Raw genomic sequence first — 15,513 nt, 5'->3', positions numbered from 1 at the left:
CTCTGTAGGGGTCCATGGTAACTTGCTGCTACCTTTATATGTGCTTACCTAGACTACACATCCTTGGTGAACTTTATGTAAAATGTCAGCATGTCATGTGATATATGATCCTTTGTCTCCTTTGTCTTGAAAATGTATTGACTCTGCCTTCGACCTCTAATAGAACACTTCTCAGAGTGTCTGTCTCCTGGGTTATAATCCTCGATTTGCCTCACATAAAATTATTTGTTTCTCTTCTTTATTTGGTTATTAATTAAAGTTTCATCAATATTTCCTTGGTGTAGCTGGCAAAATAACAGAGATGGGACACCTGGAGTCTACCCTGAACCAGCGCTTGGTACCAGCACAGGCCCTATGCCCCACCCCCATTCTCAGTATTCCTTAGGTGCTTTAGTGAGTTCTCCTGATATCCAAACATCATTGCTTTAAATGATGTCCCGAATTTTATTCGCATTGGTTTTCCTGGGACTTGGAGTCCTAAGGGGTATGATACCAGTACATTTCCTGGGCAGGGACACAGGGGAAACTGTAAAGTGAGCTGGGTTGGCCGGCCTTTTTTTAAAATCTGTCTTAAATTGGAAAGATTATACATATGTGGTCTGAACTGTTTGCTGGTGAAATGACAGACTGACCCTGCTCTGCTCAAAATAACAGAGACTTTTGCTCCTTCTGACCACAAGGAGTTCTCAGCTAACTGAGAATCTAGCAGAAGTGTCTGAGGATCAATCCTCTGCCATGTACTGGTCCTACAGGAGATCCAACTACAACCACTAAGTAAATTCGGGGAGGGGGTGGGGGGAGACACAAACACAAGGGCACATGTACAATAAGGCTGATCACCTAGTGCTCTGAGCACCCACAGCAGTTTTAGACTGTTGGAGAGAGAAACCAACACATATAGAACACTTGAACCATATCCAAGGGTACTCCTTGGGGAGCTAGACTCAGAAGGAGCTGATCCATCACACTGTCCTCAGAAAGTTGTTCACATCACATCTGACTTGGGCTCCCAAACAGAAACGGTGCCACAAAGGACAACCAGCTCACTGACGGACAGCTGCTCACTGGAACTCCAGCTCTCTTCATGTACAATGGAAATGGAGCCAGTGCTTGCGAACCTTGTCTGAGCTATTAAATGGCCAGGATCAAGCGCTTTTGACATGCCAAAATTATAGAAAAAAACAAATTGATAAAACATCTTTTCAAACTTGTGACCTTGAGAGAAAAAAAATATTCCTAGAAGAAAGTTCTTAAGTAAACACAGCAAACATCACCTGACACTACAGTCTTGGTTCAATTATTAAAACCTAAAACTGGTATTTCAGGGCCTCTCGCCATCTGAGATGGCCCACACTGTCTGTGGAGTGTGTTTCTGCCAAGGTCATTCTTACCTTTTGAGAAGGACTGCATTCTGTCTATGGAATGTGTACCTCTCTAAATAAAACCATTGCTTCCTATCACTTTGTCTCTCACTGAATTCTTTCTATGATGAAACATAAAGAAGCTGAGCTTCATTAAGTCCTCGGGCCAGATGGTGGAGGAGAAGGACACGCACTCACGCCCTCTTGCAAGAGCACCGGAATCACAACTAACTGCTTGAACAATCAACAGGAAGACACTGGAACTCAAAAAAAAACATCAACTGCATCCAAAGACAAAGGAGAAGCCACAATGAGATGCTGGGAGGGGTGCAATCACAATAAAATCAAATCCCATGACTGCTGGGTGGGTGACTCACAAACTGGAGCACACTTATACCACAGAAGTACACCCACTGGAGTGAAGGTTCTGAGCCCCACGTCAGGCTTCCCAACCTGGGGGTCTAGCAATGGGAGGAGGAATTCCCAAAGAATCAGACTTTGAAGGTAGCGGAATATGACTGCAGGACTTCGGCAGGACTGGGGGAAACAGAGACTCCACTCCTGGAGGGCACACACAAAGTAGAGTGTGCATCGGGACCCAGGGGAAGGAGCAGTGACCCCATAGGAGACTGAACCAGACCTACCTGCTAGTTTTGGAGGGTCTCCTGCAGAGGCGGGAGGTGGGGGGAAAGCTGTGGCTCACCACGGGGACAAGGACACTGGCAGCAGAAGTTCTGGAAAGTACTCCTTGGCTCCTTGGCGTGAGCCCTCCCAGAGTCTGTCATTAGCCCCACCAAAGAGCCCAGGTAGGCTCCAGTGTTGGGTTGCCTCAGGCCAACCAACCAAGAGGGAGGGAACCCAGCCCCACCCGTCAACAGTCAAGCAGATTAAGGTTTTACTGAGCTTTGCCCACCAGAGCAACAGTCAGCTCTACCCACCACCAGTCCCTCCCATCAAGAAACTTACACAAGCCCTTAGATAGCCTCATCCACCAGAGGGCAGACAGCAGAAGCAAGAAGAACTACAATCCTGCAGCCTGTGGAACAAAAACTACATTCACAGGAAGACAGACAAAATGAAAGGACAGAGAACTATGTACCAGGTGAAGAAACAAGATAAAACACCAGAAAAACAACTAAATGAAGTGGACACAGGCAACCTTCCAGAAAAAGAATTCAAAATAATAAGAGAAAGGACAATCCAGGACATCAGAAAAAGAATGGAGGAAAAGATCGAGAAGATGCAAGAAATGTTAGCAAAGACCTAGAAGGATTAAAGAACTAACACCTAGAACAATTAAAGAACAAACAAACAGAGATGAACAATACAATTACCGAAATGAAAAATACACTAGAAAGAATCAATACCAGAATAAATGCCGCAGAAGAAGGGACAAGCGAACTGGAAGACAGAATGGTGGAATTCACTGTCATGGAACACAACAAAAAAATAGAATGAGGAGGTGGCTGCTGTTGCAGGGCAGACTATGGCAACACTCCAGGAAGCCCGTCAGAGGAGACGAATGCTCTGGACATGCCATCAGATTATGTCATAACAGAGACCCAGCCAGGAGGCCAACACTGAGGCTTTTACTTCTGAGAAAGCATTTTCTATTCCTTTCTCCTTTCATGTGGATCCAGCCCTGTGACTGACAGGGTCTTGGTGCTCCAGCATGGTGTCAGGCTTTTGTTCTGGACATTCAGGACAGTGGACCACAAGAGACCTCCTGGCCCCACATAATGTCAATCGGCAAGAGCTGTCCCAAAGATCTCTGTCTCAATGCTAAAACCCAGCTCCACCCAACAGCCAGCAAACTCATAGTGTTGGATGCCCCATGCCAAACAACTAGCAATACAAAAGAACAACCCCACCCACTAGCAGAGAAGCTGCCTAAAATGATACGAAGTTCACAGACACCCCAAAACACATCACTGGACATGGCCCTGCACCCCAGAAAGACAAGATCCAGCCCCAGTGACCAGAACACAGGCACCAGTCCCCTTCATCAGGAAGCCTACACAAGCCACTGAAAACAACCTCACCCACTTGGGGCAGACACCAAAGACAACGGGAACTACGAACCTGCAGCCTGTGAAAAGGAGACCCCAAACACAGTAAGTTAAACAAAATGAGAAGAGAAATATGCGGCAGATGAAGGAGCAGGTAAAAACTCACCAGACCTAACAAATGAAGATGAAATACACAGCCTATCTCAAAAAGAATTCAGAGTAATGATAGTAAAAATGATCTAAAGTCTTGTAAATAAAATGGAGAAAATACAAGAAATGTTTAACAAGAACCTAGAAGAACTAAATAGCAAACGAACAATGATAAAAAACACAGTAAATGAGATTAAAAATTCGCTAGAAGGAGTCAATAGAATAACTGAGGCAGAAGGAGTAAGTGACCTGGAAGATAAAACAGTGGAAATAACTACTGCAGAGCAGAAAAAAGAATAAAAAGAACGGGGGACAGCCTAGAGACCTCTGGAACAACATTAAACACACCAACATCCAAATTACAGTAGTCCCAGAAAAAGAAGAGAAAACAAAAGGATCTGAGAAAATATTTGAAGGATTATAGTTGAAAACTTCCCAAACATGGGAAAGGAAATAGTCAATCAAGTCCAGGAAGCGGACAGAGTCCCATACAGGATATTACTATACGCAGCAAGGATCTCATTCAGACTTCATGGAGAAATTAAAACCTGTATAGACAAGCAAAAGTTAAGAGAATTCACCACCACCAAACCAGCTTTAAACCAAATGCTAAAGAAACTTCTCAAGGCAAGAAACACACAAAGACCTACATAAACCAAACCCAAAACAATTAAGAAAATGGTAATAGGAACATACATATCGATAATTACCTTCAGCGTAAATGGATTAAATTCTCCAACCAAAACTAAAGGACTGGCTAAATGGATACAAGAACAAGACCCGTATATATGCTGTCTACAAGAGACCCACTTCAGACCTAGGGACACATACAGACTGAAAGTGAGGGGATGGAAAAAGGTATACCATGCAAGTGGAAATCAAAAGAAAGCTGGAGTACCAATTCTCATATCACACAAAATAGACTTTAAAATCAAGACTATTACAACAAAGAAGGACACTACATAATGATCAAAGAATCAATCCAAGAAGATATAACAATTGTAAATACTTAGGCACACAAGATAGGCACACCTCAATACATAAGGCTAATGCTAACTAAGAGCCATAAAAGGGAAAATTGACAGTAACATAATAATGTTAGAGAACTTTAACACCCCACTTTCACAGAACATCCAAAATGAAAATAAATAAGGAACCACAAGCTTTAAATGACTCATTACACCAGAAGGACTTAACTGATATTTATGGGACATTCCATCCAAAACCAACAGAATATACTTTCTTCTCAAGCACTCATGGAACATTCTCCAGGATAGATCACATCTTGGGTCACAAATCAAGCCTTGGTAACTTTAAGAAAGCTCAAATTGTAACAAATCTTTTCCAAAAACAATGCTGTGAAACTACATTTCAATTACAGGAAGAAAACTGTAAAAAATACACACACATGCAGGCCAAACAATACGCTACTAAATAAGCAACAGATCACTGAAGAAATCAAAGAGGAAATCAAAAAATACCTAGAAACAAATGACAATGAAAACACGACAACCCAAAACTTATGGGATGCAACAAAAGCAGTTCTAAGCAGGAAGCTTACAGCAATACAATCATACCTGAAGAAACAAGAAACATCTCAAATAAACAACCTACCTTACACCTAAAGCAATTACAGAAAGAAGAACAAAACAAACCAAGTTAGCAGAAGGAAAGAAATCATAAAGATAACATCAAAAAAAAATGAAAAAGAAATGAAAGGATCAATAGCAAAGATCAATAAAACTAGAATCTGGTTCTTTAAGATAAACAAAATTGACAAACGATTAGCCAGACTCATCACTAAAAAAAGGAGGGACTTCTCTGATGGCACAGTGGTTAAGAATGTGCCTGCCAACGCAGAAGACATCGGTTCGAGCCATGGTCCAAGAAGATCCCACATGTCGAGGAGCAACTAAGCACGTGCACCACAACTACTGAGCCCACGTGCCACAACTACTGAAGCCCATGCACCTAGAGTCCATGATCCGCAACCAGAGAAGCCACCGCAATGTGAAGCCCGAGCACGGCAAAGAAGAGTAGCTTCCGCTTGTCGCACCTAGAGAAAGTCCGCGGACAGCAACAAAAACCCAATGCAGCCGAAATTTAATTAATATTTTTAAAAAAGAAAAAAAAGAAGACTACTCAGATCAACATAATTAGAAATGGAAAGGGAGAAGTAAAATTTGACACAGCAGAATTACAGACGATCGTGAGAGATTAATATAAGCAACCATATGCCAATAAAATGGACAACATGGAAGAAATGGAAAAATTCTTAGAAAACCACGACCTTCCAAAACTGAACCAAAAGAAACAGAAAATGTAAACACACCAATCACAAGCACAGAAATTGAAACTGTGATTAAAAGTCTTCCAACAAACAAAAGCCCAGGACCAGATGGCTTAACAGACGAATTCTATCAAACATTTGCAGAACAGCTAACAAGTTTCCTCCTCAAACTCTTCCAAAATATAGCAGAGGGAGGAACACTCGAAAACTCATTGTACAAAGCCACCAACACCCTGATACCAAAACCCGACAAAGATGTCACAAAAACAAAAAATATAGGCCAATATCACTGACGAACATAGATGCAAAAATCCTCAATAAAATATGAGCAAACAGAATCCAAAAACACATTAAAAGGATTATACACCATGATCAAGTGGGGTTTATCCCAGGAATGCAAGGATTCTTCAATATATGCAAATCAATCAATGTGATACACCATATTAACAAACTGAAAGATGAAAATCACATGATCATCTCAATAGATGCAGAAAAAACTTTTGACAAAATTCAAAACCCATTTATGATAAAAGTTCACCAGAAAGTAGCCATAGAGAACCTACCTCAACATAATAAAGGCCATATGTGACAAACCCACAGGCAACATAGTTCTCAGTAGTGAAAAACTGAAACAATTTCCTCTAAGATCAGGAACAAGAAAAGGTTGCCCACTCTCACCATTATTATTCAACAAACTTTTGGAAGTTTTAGCCACAGCAATCAGAGAAGAAAAAGTACAAAAAGGAATCCAAATCAGAAAAGTAGAGGTAAAATTGTCACTGTTGCAGATGACATGATACTATACATAGAGAATCCTAAAGATGCTACCAGAAAACTACTAGAGCTAATCCATGAATTTGGTAAACTAGCAGGATACAAAATTGATGCAGAGAATTCTCTTGCATTCCTATACACTAACGATGAAAAATCTGAAAAGAGAATTAAGGAAACACTCCCATTTACCACTGCAACAAAAAGAATAAAATACCTAGGAATAAACCTACCTAAAGAAACAAACTGCAGGGCTTCCCTGGTGGTGCAGTGGTTGAGAGTCCGCCTGCCGATGTAGGGGACATGAGTTCGTGCCCGCTCCAGGAAGATCCCACATGCCGTGGAGTGGCTGGGTCCGTGAGCCATGGCTGCTGGGCCTGCATGTCCGGAGCCTGTGCTCCACAAGGGGAGAGGCCACAACAGTGAGAGGCCTGCGTATCGCAAAAAAAAAAAAAAAAAGAAACAAACTGCATACAGTTTTCTGTATGCATAAAACTATAAGACCCTGATGAAAGAAATTAAAGATCATACAAACAAATGAAGCGATATACCATGTTCCTGGATAGGAAGAATCAACATTGTGAAAATGACAAAATGACTATACTACCCAAAGCAACCTATAGATTCAATGCAATCCCTATCAAACTACCAGTGGCATTTTTCACAGAACTAGAACAAAAAATTTCACAATTCGTATGGAAACACAAAAGACTCCAAATAGCCAAAAAAATCTTGAGAAAGACAAACAGAGCTGGAGGAATCAGGTTCCCTGACTTCAGATTATACTACAAAGATACAGTAATGAAGACAGTATGGTACTGGCACAAAAACAGAAATACAGATCAATAGAACAGTGTTGAAAGCCCAGAGATAAAACCAAACAATTATGTTCTCCTTACCTTTGAAAAAGGAGGCAAGAGTATACAATGGAGAAAAGACAGTCTCTTCGATAAGTGGTGCTGGGAAAACTGGACAACTACATGTAAAATAATTAAATTAGAACACTTCATAACACCATTCAAAAAAGTAAACTCAAAACGGATTAAAGACCTAAATGTAAGGCCAAACACTGTAAAACTCTTAAGAGGAAAACACAGACAGAACACTATGACGTAAATCACAGCAAGGTCCTTTTTGACCCACCTCCTAGAGAAATGGACATTAAAACAAAAATAAACAAGTGGGACCTAATGAAACTTAAAGTTGTGCACAGCAACGGAAACCACTCCATTGCCAACAAAATGAAAAGAATCCTCAGAATGGGAGAAAATATTTGCAAATGAAGCAACTGACAAAGGACTAATCTCCAAAATATAGAAGCAGCTCATGCAGCTCAATAACAAAAAAACAAAAAACCCAATTCATAAATGGGTGGAAGACCTAAATAGACGTTTCTCCAAAGAACGTATACAGATTGCCAACAAACACATGAAAAGATGCTCAACATCAGTAATTATTAGAGAATGCAAATCAACACTACAATGAGGTATCACCTCACACTGGTTATAATGGCCATCATCAAAAAATCTACAAACAGGGGCTTCCCTGGTGGCGCTGTGGTTGAGAGTCTGCCTGCCGATGCAGGGGAGACGGGTTCATGCCCCGGTCTGGGAAGATCCCACATGCCGCGGAGCGGCTGGGCCTGTGAGCCATGGCCGCTGAGCCTGCGCGTCTGGAGCCTGTGCTCTGCAACGGGAGAGGCCACAACAGTGAGAGGCCCGCGTACCGCAAAAAAAAAAAAAATCTACAAACAGTAAATGCAGGAGAGGGTGTGGAGAAAAGGGAACACTCTTTCACTATGGGTGGGAATGTAAATTGATATAGCCACTATGGAGAACAGTATGGAGGTTCCTTAGAAAACTAAAAATAGAACTACCATACGACCCAGCAATCACACGATAGGGCATATACCCTGAGAACACCATAATTCAAAAAGGGTCATGTACCACAATGTTCACTGCACACCTACAGCATGTGCTCCACAATGAGAAGTCACCACAATGAGAAGCCCACGTACCGCAAGGAAGAGTAGCCCCCCCTCTTTCCACAACTAGAGAAAGCCCGGGCACAGCCAAAAAAACACAAAAAATAAAGAAAGAAAATATATGTTATCCGTATTTTAAAAAAACAAAAAAAAAATCAGTAATCTTTTGATGTTCCGACTACCTGTTCTTTGCTGCAGAAACTCCTATACACCTGGGCTCCCCACCTTTTCTCTGTGGAGCAATCTCTCAGAGTTATCTGAGATGCTGTGTCCCAGGCTTAAGTCCTCAGTTTCTTCAACCAAATAAAACATAACTTTCAACGTTTTGGTTGTACATTTTTTCAGTCAACAGCTCAAACTTAGAGAAGATTATCAGTATTACCATCTAATGCCATGAATAAATGTCAGATTTTCAAATATTTCCTAACTTAAATGGAAAATTTTTTAAAACTCAAGAACAAAAATGAGAAATGCTGTTTGTGTTTTAGAACAATAAAAAGTATATTTGGCCTAAGGTCTCGTGATAGAGAGCTCCTAAAATACTTGGAATGTCCTGAGTGAAGAGTGGCTCTTAAGAGCCACTTTTGATTCACTTAATGCTAATGAGATGACTTAACAGCGAGCCCTTAGGTATCCTCAGGATGAGGCAGGTAGGTAGGAGAAAGCCTGCAGATTAAGCTCTATAATAAATTCCTGGAAACTGAGATTTGATGCATCCAATTCCTCGGGGAAATAAGTTCCTAAGCTCAGGAAACTTCCAGACCTTATCTATGTACCTCATCATTTAGCTGTTCATTTGTATCCTTTACAATATCCCTTATAGTAAATTGGTAAATGTTTCCCTGAGCTCTATGAGTCACTTTAACAAATAATTCAAATTCAAGGAGAGGGTTTGGGAAACTCTGATTTACAGCTGGATCATCAGTAGGACATGTGACAACCCTGACACAACTGGTTTCTAAAGAGGGGCAGTCACATGGGACTGAGTCCTTTACCTGTGGGATCTGTTTTACCTCCAGATAAATAGTGTCAAAATTGAGTAAAATTTATAGGAGAACAGTGACAACTGGAAAATTGCTTGATGGTGTTGGAAAACACGCCAGGGTTACTCTTCCGAAAAGTTCCACATCTGAATTTATAGATGAAAATATCAAATGACATCTCTTTCTGTGATAAGGTTTTAAACACAGGTTTTCACAAAGGCAAGCACAGCAGCAACGCACGTGTATGTTGTTATGAATTTTACAGAATGATCAAATTTATTGAATATTTACATGGAATTACATAAAATCTTCACATTTCCATCTACTCTATTTTGTTTCTCATTGCTTGTTTTGTTTGAGCTTAGAAGAAACTAAACAACAGTTCTAAGTGCCTTGATAAAAAGTAAAAGAAAAAAAGTAAAAGCAATTACATTTTTATATCAGACAAACATAAATTAAGCAGAAATTTTAAAATAGAAAAAGATTACCTTTTGGATAATCTTCCAATAAGAGGTTGAAGTGACCTAACTGACAAAAGAATTCAGACTCCATTTTTCCTTCAGCTTTTAAGATTAAAGATTCGTAGCAGCGAACAGCCTAGAAATGAAAAATATAAGTATTAAGAAAAAGGTAAAATCCTAACTGTATCCTTTCTGAGAATACATATACACCCCATGAGATTACCTGAGAAATCAAAACAATCAGTGTCAGCTCTACCACAGACACAGGACTCAATTTTTCTCATAAAGTAGAAGAAACAGCTTTCTAATTACGTATTAACGGAGCCCTGCTGATGATCAAAGTGCTCTCCCATATGAAAAAAGGGGGACTAAAACCTGCCAAATAAGATAACTTAGGAGCTCCCTTTGAGTTTTGTTCACATAACGAAACTACTCTCAAACAAACACAAAGAACTTTCTTGAATTTAGGGAGCTAATAACTATATGTGATTTTTGAACATTTGAAATGTAGCAAGTCCAAATTGAGATGTGCTGTAATTGTAAACTATACAACAGATTACAAAGACTACATACAAAAGAGTAAAATATTCACTAACAATTTTATGTTAACCATTAAATAAAATATATTATTTAATTTCATGTTTCTTTTTACTATTTCTAATACAGTTGTTATAAAATTTAAAAATCACAAAAGACATTAAAATGTTGTGCTTCACAACATGTCTATTGAACCAAGTTGCTCAACAGTAGCTACCGTCAGTACTAATCAGCTATCTTGGCAAAGAAACGCTGGCTTTTAGACCACCATACACAATTTAGTGTATTCTTTCTGGAATATATGTCAATTGTTTTCTTACTAATGCTCCTCATATATTTCAAACATACTAACTTGAATATTATCCCACCCCAATACCTATAGACACCTCTCACACTTTTATTAGAGAAAAAAGTAACACTTAAAGAATCCCCCTTTTTTTTTAACTTCAGAAGTCTGCAAAATAAGAAATGATTTATTAAAAACATCATAAAGAACAGTGTTCTGCAGAGTTGTCACTAATGATGGGAAACTTTTTCATGTATTAAGATATGGAGGGGAGTTCCCTGGTGGTCCAGTGGTTAGGTTTCCACACTTTCACTGCCATGTCCCGGGTTCAATCCCTTGTCGGGGAACTGAGATCCTGCAAAGTTGAGTGGCATAGACGAAATAAAAAAAAAGATATGGGGAAGTCATTCTGGCTTTTAGATGATTCGGCCTAAACTTTGTGTGAACTAAAACAGCCTGATCTACTACCTATCGAACACACATAGCACATCTGGTTTAACCATTAACATAAAGAACTTTATGTTCAAAGATAAGGATAAAAAACTCCCTTCTTATACTGTCCATGTTAACACTCCTTGGGAAGGTTCACTTCCCAAGGTCATGCTGTCCAGCTGTATCCATCTCTTTTGAAATCTGGAAGGAATGTAACCCTGTCATGTTTGATATATGTTCCATGTTCTGATAAGGTGTAAGACTGTGCTGAAAACCATGCTTCAAGGAACAGTTCCTCAGACCTACTGAGAGGCTACCCTGGCACCTGTGCTAGAGTTCTCAGTTTGGCTTGAATAAAACTCTTTTCTAGGGCTTCCCAGGTGACGCAGTGGTTGAGAGTCCGCCTGCCGATGCAGGGGACACGGGTTCGTGCTCCGGACTGGGAAGTTCCCACATGGCGCGGAGCGGCTAGGCCTGTGAGCCACGGCCACTGAGCCTGCGTGTCCGGAACCTGTGCTCCGCAACGGGAGAGGCCGCAACAGTGAGAGGCCTGCGTACCGCAAAAAAAATAAATAAATAAAGGCTGAACTTTCCTTCACCACAAACTGGTGTCAGACCCAAGTCTAGTTCAGTAACACTAAAACGCCTACATTTTTTAATGTGTTATAATTTCTGATACTAGACACTTGAACTCTGTTTAAAGGAATATAAGTAAATAGAGATATATCCCATTGATGCTAGAATAGTAAGCTACAAGAGACACTTGATTTTGTAGTAATACTATTTGAAGTCAAAAGACGAATTAAAAATGTAGACTAGGGCTTCCCTGGTGGCGCAGTGGTTGAGAGTCTGCCTGCCGATGCGGGGGACACGGGTTCGTGCCCCCGGAACGGGAAGATCCCACATGCCGCAGAGCGTCTGGGCCTGTGAGCCATGGCCGCTGAGCCTGCGCATCCGGAGCCTGTGCTCCGCAGCGGGAGAGGCCACAACAGTGAGAGGCCCGCGTACCGCAAAAAAAAAAAAAAAAAAAAGTATACTATACATAATTAGCCATTTAAAACAAAACTCAAGCAAATTTCCATCCTTTTTGTCTGTTTGACCTTAAACATGTACATGGTTTGTTGGTGGTAAAAAATGATACTGACAAAATAAAATATCAAAGCAGATGAAGGTGAACAAGGTGACAGCAGTGGTTTTACAAGAAGAATGGAGTTGGGGGTAGGGACTTGCTTCTTTCCAAGGGGCATGTGGCAAAGTGTGGAGATATTCTGATTAACCTCCTACAATGCACAGACAGGTCAGCTTCCCACAATCCAATCAAAAATGTCACCAGTGGACTCTGAAACATTCCCTGGTAATTCAGCGGGTATGACTCCGTGCTCCCAATGCAGGGGGGGTGGGTTCGATTCCTGGTCAGGTAACTAGATCCTGCATGAATGCCGCAACTAAGAGTTCATCTGCTGCAACTAAGAAGTAGGCATGCCACAACTAAGACCCAAAGTATGCAAAATGAATAAACATTAAAAAAAGAAAGAAAGAAAATACAGGATACTGGCCCCAGAGAGCTGAGGTGCACATGAAAAAAATGAATCCAGTGAGCGCAGTGTATGTATTTTCTGAAAGCGCTGAATTCCTTAACTTGGGATATCTGGTTTTCTTTAATTAACAATAACCTTTTGATGTTCCAGCTACCCGTGTTACCAAGTCGAAGTTCGCTCTGCTGGCCAGAGGACAGGCCAATAAAACGGGAGATCCGGTGTTGAGGCAAGGAATACAACTTTATTCGGAAAGCCAGCAGACAAAGAAGATGGCAGACTAGAGTCCCCAAAAAACCATCTTGTCAGGGTCTGTTTGCCAGCTTCTTTTATAGAACAGAGAAGGGAAGGACATGAGGAAGTAAAGTAAAAAGGCCATTAGTGTTGCCTGGCTTGGCCAGCATGGGGAGGGAATGTATTATTAATTTCTTCTTTTCTGTAGCCACTCACAGGTGCGCAGGGTCAGACTGTCTCCCTATAAACTGAACAAAGGCACTTTAGTTTTAACATTCAGGCAGAGAGGCAGGGTTCCTTGAGGCAGGCCATTATGTATGATTATGTTAAAAAAGCAACAAAAAGCAAAGGTTAATGTCAAAGAAATATCCGAAGTGGACTCTGATTTTGCTCTTCCCTGTTACAATTCCCCAATGTCAATGTCCATTCCACAATATTGTGGAAAAAGGGGTGACAACCGTTTTAACTGCTTCGTCAGATGGATCGTTCTGAAAGTGCCCACCATTGGTGCCAGTTGTTCCTAATGTTGGGATTTGTCTTCTTTTGTTCCTCTTTGGAAAATGTCTATTTAATCAATATTCACAACCTGAAAGTTGAGATTTATGTTTTATTCAGCAGGAATATTTTTAGGACTTCAAACCCAGGAGGCAGCATCTCAAGTTACGAAATTTAGCACTTTTCTACGTATGGGAATATGCAAGAGTCTGGGCTCACTGAAATCATTCCTTTGATATACACCTCAGCTATCTGGGGCTTGTATCCTATATTTTCACATCCTGAGTTTCCTCACAGCTCAACTGAGGGAATGGCTTCAGTCTGATGGCTGCTAGATGGCAGGTATTCTTCCTGAGTTTCCTCAGGGTTCATGGGCTCACGATGGAGGGCTGCAATCGCTGATGACTGATATGGCAGGGAGCATTCCATTCCTCAGATCTTCCCCGCTTGGTTAGGAATTTGACCAATATTTGGAAGACATTTCATGACGAAATTCTGTCCCACAACTGGCAGGCTCATCCAAGGTCAGGCAAAAATTGCTGATATGCCACTCCAGGTGCTAATTTTCGGATTAGGCCCTATCAATATTTAAAGATTCTCTGGATCCTCTAAATAGTCTAAAATGATCCCTTGTTGCTTCTTCCCATACCTAGAAATCACACTATTACAATTATTTTACATTGTAAATGTAATCTATATAAGCTATTTCCTCAAGATGTTAGCCATCATCTATTTTGTATGGAGGCCTAGTTACACACTACATACTGTAAGAGACAACAATCTTATAAAATAAACAAGATAAAAGTAATGCAGCTAGGGACTTTCCCTTAAGGTGCAGTGGATAAGAATCCACCTGCCAATGCAGGGGACACAGGTTCGAGCTCTGGTCCAGGAAGATCCCACATGCCGCAGAGCAATTAAGACTGTGCGCCACAACTACTGAGCCCATGAGCCACAACTACTGAAGCCCACGCACCTACAGCCCATGTGCTCCACAAGAGAAGCCACCACAATGAGAAGCCCGCACACCACAACGAAGAGTAGAGCCCCCCTCCTCACTGCAACTAGAGAAAGTCTGCACAAAAAAAAATAAATAAAGCAGCTAGTAACATTAATAAAGTCATAGTGCATCAGGGAGACACAAACCACAAACAATTTGGAAACAAAGAACAAATTAAAGCAATGATTAGCATAACTAGTTGTAATCCAGTTCCAATAAAATATCAAGTCAGGAGAGCCAGCTGGAGAGGCCAAATTCTGGCAGGATCAGGCAGAGAGAAAAAGATAAATGTTTAATCTTTGTTCACAAAGAAATACTTTATAAGAGGAAATGTTTTCTGGAAAATAAAGATTAAAGTTAGTATATTTCTCAAAGTCATAAAGTTATATACATCATATTCATCAGTTCATTTATTCCCATGTAATTAATTCCCATTAATGTGGATAAAATTATCAGGTTTACTATTAGTTTTGTCATTTGTTACCCAGTCCAGTGGTATTATCTAAAGGCTATAAGACACTTTTATATGTTAAAGTTTCCTTTTTACGAGTCTTCTTGAACATGTGGCAGTTTTTTGCAAAGCATTACCTTAGATGCCTATGAATGATGAAGGTCTTAAAGAGGCAAGGTTAAAAATGATTACAATTTTTCTTGGCAAAGTTGTTTATCCAAATTGCTGTAACTTACAACATTTTAAGATAAAGATTAAAATTATAACATTATACCAGAACATATATTAATTTCAGGAACTTTACATAATTTCTAGAAGGTCTATATTAGTGACATTTACCATACAGTACAACCTATGAAGATTTATTACTCATTTGACAATTCTTCCCATGTAATTTAACATACTGAACAAACCTATCTTTCTTTGGGATGTTACAGGAGCCCTTTGAAGCATACTAAAGTTAGCCAGAGGCCGAAAGAACTTCATTAGAATCTGATTTAGGAAGTTTTGTCAAAAAACAAAAACAAAGAAATT

General features: G+C 40.3%; 1 protein-coding gene across 6 annotated transcripts in view; it reads right to left on the bottom strand.

Moving 5' to 3' along the window:
* The window catches only part of LOC112396007 (lysine-specific demethylase 6A-like), a 164,745-nt gene that overhangs the window by 129,037 nt on the left and 20,195 nt on the right, over positions 1-15,513 (bottom strand). For all 6 annotated transcript variants that reach the window (XR_003002486.1, XM_024739482.1, XM_024739489.1 and 3 more), the window contains exon 3: positions 10,037-10,145. Coding sequence is in view for 5 of the 6 variants with exons in the window: in XM_024739482.1 (XP_024595250.1) it covers positions 10,037-10,145 (109 nt within the window). In the remaining variant the exon portion in view is untranslated. The remainder of the gene's footprint in view (positions 1-10,036; positions 10,146-15,513) is intronic.

This window comes from Neophocaena asiaeorientalis, unplaced genomic scaffold, assembly GCF_003031525.2.
Source record: "Neophocaena asiaeorientalis asiaeorientalis breed wild unplaced genomic scaffold, Neophocaena_asiaeorientalis_V1.1 scaffold855, whole genome shotgun sequence".
NCBI lineage: Eukaryota > Metazoa > Chordata > Mammalia > Artiodactyla > Phocoenidae > Neophocaena > Neophocaena asiaeorientalis.
Note: the sequence above shows the minus strand (reverse complement) of the source record. Positions and strands in the feature narration are given on the sequence as shown.